At 39.1% G+C, this 9,775-nt stretch overlaps 1 protein-coding gene across 1 annotated transcript; it reads left to right on the forward strand.

Moving 5' to 3' along the window:
• LOC110752697 (putative pectinesterase/pectinesterase inhibitor 51) lies at window positions 1–1,843 on the forward strand. Its single transcript, XM_021953410.2, has 2 exons — window positions 1–1,007; window positions 1,101–1,843. The coding sequence occupies exons 1-2, from the start codon at window positions 68–70 to the stop codon at window positions 1,778–1,780; spliced, it is 1,620 nt and encodes a 539-aa protein (XP_021809102.1). The 5' UTR covers window positions 1–67; the 3' UTR covers window positions 1,781–1,843.
• Window positions 1,844–9,775: the final 7,932 nt, after the last annotated feature.

Consider the following 9,775-nt stretch of genomic DNA (forward strand, 5'->3'; position numbering starts at 1 on the left):
CAAACCCTGCAACTTCCAAAGCGAAAACAAAAACTCTCCCAAACCCAAGTTCCTCTTGCTCATATCCATGGCCTCCTTCCTCTTCCTCCCTCTCCTCTCCCTCGCTCTCTTCCTCTCTCTCACCTCCGCCGCCCGCAATCTTCAACCCCGCATGCACGTCACCGCCCCTATCCCTCTGATCCAGCAAGTCTGCAAAGCCACGCGATTTCCCGACACTTGTCAGGCCACCTTAGCCGGGCTCGTCACTGACCCAAACACCACCCCAATCCAAGCCATCCAATCCGCTATCCAGGTCTCCACCGATGGCGTCCACACGGCGCAGAAGATGGTGAAGGCTATCCTAGACTCGTCCGCAGGCAACCAACACCGCACCACCGCCGCCAACAATTGCCTCGACGACCTCGGGAACTCCCGGTACCGCATTTCGCTCGCCACCGACAACCTGTCACGTGGAAGCATTAAAAACTCACGTGCCTCGATGAGCGCCGCGCTGCTCTACCAATACGAGTGCTGGTCGGGCCTCAAGTACGGCAACGACACCCAGATGGTCAACGAGACGATGTCGTTTCTCGACTCGCTGGTGGGGAAGTCCAGCAACGCCCTCAGCATGATGTACTCGTACGACAACTTCGGAAACGACACCAAGTTCTGGGCCCAGCCCAAGACCGAGCGCGACGGGTTCTGGGAGCGGGTCGAGGGCAGAGGGTCCGGCCAGGGGGTTCGGGGAGGAGTGCCGTCGAATTTAACAGCGGACGTGACGGTGTGCAAGGAGAAGACGGAGAAATGCTACAGGACGGTGCAGAGGGCGGTGAACGCCGCACCGGATAACCCGGGTGAGAAGAAGTTCGTGATCCGCATAAAGGCTGGGGTGTACGACGAGATCGTGAGGGTGCCCTTAGAGAAGCGGAACGTGGTGTTTTTGGGTGACGGGATTGGCAAAACGGTAATTACCGGGTCGTTGAATGTGGGCTTGCCCGGAATCTCCACGTACAATTCTGCCACAGTCGGTAGGTTATTTGCATAACTTTTTATTTTTATTTATTACATGTTTTTATTATGCTTTGAAAGTAAGGTTCTGATTGTTTCTTATTATTTTTCAGGTGTTCTTGGAGATGGGTTCATGGCCAGTGGTCTCACAATCCAGAACACAGCAGGTCCTGATGTCCACCAAGCGGTAGCTTTCAGATCAGACAGTGATCTCTCTGTGATTGAGAACTGTGAATTCTTAGGCAACCAGGACACTCTCTACGCACACGGAAACCGCCAGTTCTACAAGTCATGCAACATCCAAGGCAACGTAGATTTCATCTTCGGAAACTCAGCTGCTGTCTTCCAAGACTGCAACATCCTCATCCGCCCTCGACAACTAAACCCCGAGATCGGCGGAAGTAGCACCGTCACAGCTCACGGCAGAACAGACCCTGCACAATCAACTGGTTTCGTATTTCAGAACTGCTTGATCAACGGCACAGAAGAGTTCATGAAGCTGAATCAAAACAACCCCGAAGTGCACAAGAGCTACTTGGGGAGGCCATGGAAGGAGTATTCAAGGACAGTTTTTATAAACTGTACCATGGAAGCTCTTCTTTCCCCAGATGGGTGGATGACTTGGAGTGAGGATTTTGCTTTGAGCACCCTTTTCTATGGGGAGTTTGGTAATTCTGGAGCTGGTTCTGATTTTTCCAAGAGAGTGCCCTTTAGTAGCAAGATACCATCTGAACATGTTAATACATATTCTGTGCAGAATTTTATTCAGGGAAATGAGTGGATTTCAACATGAAAAATTTGTAGGGATTTTGAATTCGTTATTGATAATAGCAAATATTAATTAGTGAATGTACAAGGAAACTCATCTTATTGTCAAAATACTTTTTTTATTTGAAGTTTTTTTGGGTAAATACCACGAGGTGTCCCCACACGTGAAGGGTGAGACTAATCCCCGCTTGAAGTTCAGCTTGCACCTGGCGACAAAATGCTCCCAATTGGTTTCTAACCCCTGCCACCAGTGGCGGACCCAGGAATTTTTCAGCGGAGGTGCAATTTATCGCTATCATCATCAACACCAACAGTTCATCTTTAACATACTCTATATAAGTAATTAGGGTGAGCATCACAAAACACTTAGCATAAAAATATAATCACAACAGTAGGGGATGTTGAGGAGAGGTAGTATTGCCAAATGTTTATCAAATTCTACCATGTTGGTTGGCTGGTGTAGGCCACGGAGGCGGATGAGAAGGTGGAGAGGGAGCACGATATGGCTAGGAAATAAGCGCCGGGGGTTCTGCCTAGCTTGGAAAATCATATCTTGGAAGTTGAATATTTGTGATATTGCCCAAGCTTTAAAATTGAAATCAGGCTTTGATATTTACTGAAAATCTAACAGAAGGGGTCACCAAGATCTTTATGTTTACAAGAAACTAGTACAAATGGAGAAAGATCCTAAATCTTGGATTTCAGTAAAATCAGATACTCGGATACACTACATATACAGAAGAGATAGCTATACTGCCACTACAAGAAAAAAGGTCTTTCACGACGAAATATTTTGCGACCAATCCAAATTTGGTCGCCAAACAGGGTTATGGGAGACGAAGTTTTTTAATTCGTCGCCAATAATTTCGTCAGATTTATGAACTAATTGACCATAAAATATGTCCGAATGGCGACCAAAATATTTGGTCGCTAGGGGAGGAATTGGCGACCAATATTAAGATTGGTCGCCTTTAAGCTTGAAAATTATTGGCAACCACAGTATTTCGTCTTTAAGATTGCTTGCGTCGTCTCTAAATTTGAGATGCCGCGAAAATATTTTGTGAGATGCCGCCCAAATATTTTGTGAAACTTGGCGACCAATTGTTTTGGTCGCGGTTCCTGTAAAAAAGAATATAAAGTATTAAAACTGTGTCGTTTTCCTTATTTGGGGGCTGCCGACCAAATAGCTTGGTGGCTGATTCTAGGAGACTATAAATTAAAAACATTTCCCTAACCGGTTACTTCCCCCAATTTACTTCTCTCGTATCCACTCTCTCCATCTTCCACACCATCGATGCCTTCAACTCCGTCCTCCACGGACGCTCGCAATGAAATCTTCCAACGATGCTGGCCAATCACTTATATACCCACTATCTCTTCGTCCCTCTTCAGATTTCTCATGGCCTTTATTTCTCACTCTCTTTCCCAAAATCATCCTTCATTAATGCCAACCACTTGCTGCTACGGCAACATATACTAGAGATTCTCTGCAATGTGCTCAGCCACATACCAACTCTGATTCAAAGGTGCTTTTATTATTTATTATTTATTTAGCTAATTTTCTGTAATTATTTTATTTTCATTTTGTAAAAATAAAATTTAGTTGGTTTTTGTCTTAGTAACGAATGAAACTCAAAGAAAAAAGAATTCTAAGCAAAGGATGATTCATGCAATTTGGCCAAAAATTAGAAACCTAATTATTTTTCTATTTGAGTCATGACAAATGTCTGTTTGTTCTCTTTTCTGCTAGGCTCTAAGTAAAGGAGTTCCAATTTGATTGCCCAATCCACTTCTGTAGGCTGTAAATTTGACTACAAATCTTTTAAAGAAAAATACTTAAAAAAGAATAAGTGAAAATATTTATTTTATGTAACGAAATTCTCAAGTGTTTTTTTTTTGAAAATAACGAAATTCTTTGAAGAAACTAGAGCATATTACAGTAATTTAAGAGGGCATGTGGATGAAAGATTCTCACTTTAAAACGGAAAGAAACAAAAGTTATATATATATATATATATATATATATATATATATATATATATATTTTCAAGAAGAAACATAATATTTAAGGTTTGTTTGGGAAACATTTTACGGTTTCTTTTTGAATAAGCACACGGACGTGTTTTATAATTCCTTATATAGTCCTTCAAATATAAGCAAATAATATAGGAACCAAGAGCAAAACATAGTCCAATTCAATTCTAAGTTAAGCACATACATCCGGATGGGCACCACCGTGTAGTGGTTGGGGCTTTGCATCTTCCCAGTAGCATTCCTAGGCTTGACCCCCCACATATGCTTGTGTGTGAGTTTGTAGATATTTATCGACCCTTTCATTAGGAGAGGCATTAAAGAAAACAAATAAAGCAGGTACATCCAACCAACCATAGGATAAAAACATAACCTAATTAGCCACACCAATATCACCATACTCATCATCAAAATCATGACCAACCTCGACACCATCCTCATCATCAAAATTATCACCACTATCGTCGCCGCCGTCGTCGTCGCCGTCGTCGTCGTTATCATGGTTTTTTTTACCTTTCTTACGCAAGTATTTGATATGGGCTTGCATCTTCCGGATGACGCCAAGTAATTCATCCACTTTGCCTGACAACTCATCCACTTTATGCTTTGAATCATAAGAGGTGTTGGTGGCATTAGATTCAGAAATTCTACAGGAAGTACCCTGCACACGAAGACTAGAACCCACACCACGTATCTTTTTGTCCTTTCCAACCCCAAGTTCTGCAGACAAGATCCCTAATTGTAGCTTCTCAGGCACCATGATCTGATATGGTGGAGTATCATTCGGTGCACTTGAGGCCAGTTGTTCTTTCACTTTCTCCAATTCGGCTGCCATATTCTTCTGCAAGCAGAAAATTAACATGTTAGACATAAGTCAAAAGTATCTATAATAAACTTGTGAATTACTAAATTTATAGAACATTTAACAATTTAACTTTACCCCTTTTGCCTCAGCAACCTCATTGACTTATACGCCACCCTTCTTTCTGTACTGATGCATGGCTTGCCAGTTGCTGATATAAGTAGGGTGTTCTCCTTTCTACATTTTCTCAACAATAAAAAAGAAAATGAGTATTTCCACATATCTGAAAAACATTAAACCAAGAACACAAATTACCGTTTCAGCAAGTTCTTTATGTTTCAGGAATGGACGTGAACCCCCTGTATGATTAAATTTTATATTTTGCCTGTTTTTGGCATTGGCTTTGCACCGTCTCTGCATTAAGAGCGCATGTATAAAAATTGCATATTCACTACAAGACAGGTATTCTATATGGTGTTGATCTGCTGGCAAAAAGTATGAATTCGAGAAGAGGAAGAATTGGTAAGGGGGACCAAGTGAAGTTTTGCCTCTCCCTCTCTGTTTTTTTTTTTTTTTATGAGAAAAGGGGGTTAAAGAACCCAAAGGAAAAAACACACAGATTACACTCAAACGGGCCTTAGCAGCCCCCAGCGAATCATCAGTCAACCGATTACTCTCTCTCTCTTCTTGTTTCACACAAAAAAAACTTATTTTATTAAACAAAGTTATGCAACTTATAATGATGGTCATGTATATTATGATTTTGTTTAAATATACTAGTTAAATATTGGATTCAAGTGGTAGATTGGTCTTTTTATATTATGATTTATTTAAACAAGGTAAAAAGTAATGATCTCTCTCTTCCTTTTTTTATTTATTTAATTTTTTATAATACTCTCTTTATAAATTGTGTCTCAAATGTTGCAAAAAAAAAGTATTTAAAAAAAACATTACCTCACATTCTTAACCTATTCTTAACACACTGCTCCCTTACTCTCAAATGCAGTCGTCGCCCATTTTTCTCGATTCTCCATCACTCATCATCTTCTTCCTCTCACCTTCTCTCAGACCTCATCTATTTTTCGTGGTAAAGCAGACCTCATCTTCTCTCTCTCTCTCACTGAAATACAAAAGGTAAAGCTCAATTTTCCCTATGTTTTCTTGTAGTCTCATTATTGTTTTATCATTATCATGTAGATTGGTGTGCTTGAAGATATGTTGGTTCAGCTATTGAAGGCTAACAAATATGAGGCACTTTGTTCTAACGTCCAGTCTCAGGTTTGCTGAACTTTTCTGTCCAGAGATAATGGTCAAGTATTCTTTATATATAGCGAGCTTGTCCATGGACACGGGCGTCACATAGACTTTTCCAGACAAAGGAAGGAGAGTGCCCCACCTGAGCATCCATGAGGGAGCAATTCTTGTGATAGCGAGCTTTCAAGATTTGCTGGTGGAAGGGACTATGCGGCTACTCGATGACTTTCAGAGGCTGCACCAACCCCCTACCAAAGTACCATCTGGGATTCATGCAAAGTGGCAAAAACCTCCTGTTGGGGTCATCAAGATCAACGTGAAGGGTACCTTTTCAGCCCATAATGGGTCTGGTGGTGGTGGTGGCTTAGTGGCGAGGAATGAGGATGGTGTTTTTGTTGCTGCAGAAGCTTGTTTTTTCCCCTGGGTTTGATCACCGGCACATGCTGAGGCCCTTGCCTTTAGGGAGGCGTTACAATTTGCTAGTGATATGAGCTTTAATCACTTGCAGTTGGAGTGTGATGCTCTGGAGCTTGTCCAATCGTTGAGCCGCACAACGGCGGATACTTCCTCAATTGGTTCTTTGATGGAGGACTGCAAAGCGATCCTTGCGCTTTTGCCTAACACTTCCTTTATGCATATCTCTAGAATGGCCAACAAGCTAGCACAACTATCTTTAACACTGACCTCAGCATCCAATATTGTATCCCTTTCCTTGTTTGGTTCGGTTTTAACAATTACTGTCTGGAGAAAGCCAGCTCCATTAGTCATATTAGTATCCATCATCAGTCCCAATTGGAGAAAACAGGGTGGACATAGGGAAAAGGGAAAAGGAAACAATGCAAATTTGGACTCGTCTAATTTTCCTGCTTTCTGTTATCTTTCTAATTTATTGACACATATTCCAGCACTTTAACTTCTAACTGTTATTTTTAATTATTTAAAAGAGAAAGAAAAAAATAACAGCCACGATCATAACCTTTTTTTTTTTTTGGGTGAGTACACGATCATAACCCTTTGGGTGAAGAGATATTAATTTATTCCAAAAGCCTTTGATGAAGATATATTAATTCATTTTGGCAAAAAAGGAAATAGTGTTTAATATTCACTTTGACAAAAAAGAAAATGGGGTTTAATGATTAGGAAAGAAAAAACAATGACATCGTCTCATCTTTTATCCCATCAAATAGGTCTATGTATCATTTATCCCTTACCCTACCTAGGTCTATGCATCATCATTTCATCAAATTAATTTAATTAAAATTAAATAGGACACATACATGCTAACATGCATGTAGCAAAAAATCAAACGGGTTACGGATATTGTAGCAATGTGGATCTTTTCTTTGAATAAATCATTGCACCACTTCATTATTTAGAATTTTTTATTTTTTTAAAATTGTATTGTTGTTTATTGGCGTGGTTCCCTTTTAAGTTCATTGTTAATTTTATTATGAAAAAAAGAAAGTAACACAAGTATAAGCACAACCATCAAGAAATAAAGTGAGAGAGAAAATTTTCCTTTTTATCGCACTTGTCCTTCATAATATTAACTTGACATTTTTGGAGTTATATATTTGTAGCTTAAATGGTCCCCCTCGCTTATGCATATAGTCGTACGAGGTCAGTTGTATTATTAAAAAGGTATGGAAGATGGTGTTTTTAGAGGTCAGAGTTACCTCCCTAAAAGAAAAGTTGTGGAAAAAGCTTCAAGGGTGGAAAGGTAAGCTGTTGAGTGGGGCTGGCAGGGAGATTTTGATTAAGGCCGTGGCTCTGTCTCTGCCAACTTACACTATGAACTGCTTTTTGCTATCTAAAGGCCGTGGCTCCCCTCGCTTATGCTTTTTGCTCTGTCCCTCCATCATCTTCCTGTTGTGGCTGCTGAGACCGTTAAGAAGTTTTTGTTTTCTTTACCCCCTGTTTCACCCAAAATCATAATATACATGACCATCATTATAAGTTGCATAACTTTGTTTAATAAAATAAGTTTTTTTTGTGTGAAACAAGAAGAGAGAGAGAGAGAGTAATCGGTTGACTGATGATTCGCTGGGGGCTGCTAAGGCCCGTTTGAGTGTAATCTGTGTGTTTTTTCCTTTCGGTTCTTTAACCACCTTTTCTCATATAAAAAAAACAGAGAGGGAGAGGCAAAACTTCACTTGGTCCCCTTACCAATTCTTCCTCTTCTCGAATTCATACATTTTGCTAGCAAATCAGCACCATATAGAATACCTGTCTTGTGTTTTTTCTTTTGTTTAATATTAGTTTGACAAAAACAACAAATAAAGCTCAGCACATTCCATGTTGTCTCTAATATAATAAGCTAATAAAAAACAACAAATAAAGCTCAGCACTTTCCAGTCAAACAAGAAAAACCGAGTACTCATATGTACAGATGGTTTTGTGGGGTTCATGGTAAAGAAACTTTTACATTATAGTGAGTTCAGCTAGTTTATATCTCAAATTGAGAAGACTTTAAAATTAAAAAAAGGCTATACAATTATGAATTTAAAGATTTTAAGTCAAAGGAAAACAATAATATCGTTACTTTCTCCCAGATTACTTTTATTATCATGTATTGGTTAGACATGAAGGAATAAAAATATATAAGGCATGCAGAACAAGATTTTAAGAAGACAAGGCCAATTCCCAGATCTTCAAAGAAGAAGCATCTTTTCTGATTCTAGAACAGACATCTCACCATGTCATTTTTTAACAAACAATGAAATTCTCAAAACTAAAAAATACTTTGTGGGTGTGAGCAGTGGCGGTTCCAGGATTTGAAAACCGACCGGGCAAAACTTATATAACAAACTTGACGAAACGAGTGAATTTCATTAACAAACATAGCCTATCCAACTGATCCTACATGTTACAGCAGCTCTGGAATTTTGTCTTGGGCCAGTTTTTACCTCTAGAGTGTCACCTTTATTCTTCTTGTTTTTTGTTTCCAAACCTTTATTCTTCTTGTTACCGTACCATTTGGTAACAAGAAATTACTTTGGTTAAGTGGGATTTTGTGAAGATAAAAATACATCATGGCAAGGGGACAACGAAAAACGGCTTTAACAAAGAGTAATTGTTTTATATTAAAAGATATGCTGGAAAGGAGGAGAGAGAATGAGCAAAAGGGCAAGGCATTAGCCTTTGAACGTGGAATTCATCTGGGGAGAGCATTGAGGAGAGTTGGGAGCTAAAGAGCTACGTAAGGAAAAAGACTGTTTACACTGTTTGCGCACTGTTCACAGGTGATACAGTGGTGATAAAATGGTGATAGAAAATGATGTTTGTGTTTTTCTCTAGTTTTCTTGTTGTGTTTCTTTTCTTTTACCTTCATTTATTCATTTTTAGTTTCCAATCTGTACTATGTTTGTGTGTTGTGTAAAATTAGTGTTCTTTACGTACTTAAGTTAGAACTTATAGGAAGCCAACAGTTCCTCGTGGGATCGACCCCGTACTTGCATAATCTATACCTCAATAGACTCGTGCACTTGCGGGTATTTTTAATTGGTTGTTTGCACATTAATTTGTGTCGATTAGAAAATACAACAACAATGTAATTCAAAGAGACATGAACTTTGTTTTTGTGATCTTTAGCCCACTTTAGTAGTGGTGATAAAAATAATAAGAAGTCAGAAATTTGAAAGGGCATGCTTAAGCTTTGTCACAAAGTGACAATATTTCAAGTTTGAAACAATTTTTCTTTTTAGTTCTAATTAAGGTTGTACTCATTATCAACCCTTCTAATATATAATCAAAATACAGTTTGGAAAGGATTATATACCATAATAATCCTAATCATAAAAGAGCTTTGTAAACCATAAAACTTGGGGTAGTAGATCCTCACTATGTTTCATATGGCTGACATTATAGGTATAAAATGATATATATATATATATATATACTAGAGGTTTAGTCACTATATACTATAAAACTTAC

The sequence above is a fragment of the Prunus avium genome, chromosome 2, assembly GCF_965620075.1.
Source record: "Prunus avium chromosome 2, drPruAviu1.hap1.1, whole genome shotgun sequence".
Classification (NCBI taxonomy): Eukaryota; Viridiplantae; Streptophyta; class Magnoliopsida; order Rosales; family Rosaceae; genus Prunus; species Prunus avium.

What these genes read in the sequence shown, in the direction of transcription:
- LOC110752697 (XM_021953410.2), top strand. Translation starts at nt 68, where the DNA reads ATGGCCTCCTTCCTCTTCCTCCCTCTCCTCTCCCTCGCTCTCTTCCTC. An exon ending in GTACAATTCTGCCACAGTCG is followed by an intron (nt 1,008 to 1,100) that starts GTAGGTTATTTG and finishes ATTATTTTTCAG; the next exon opens with GTGTTCTTGGAGATGGGTTC.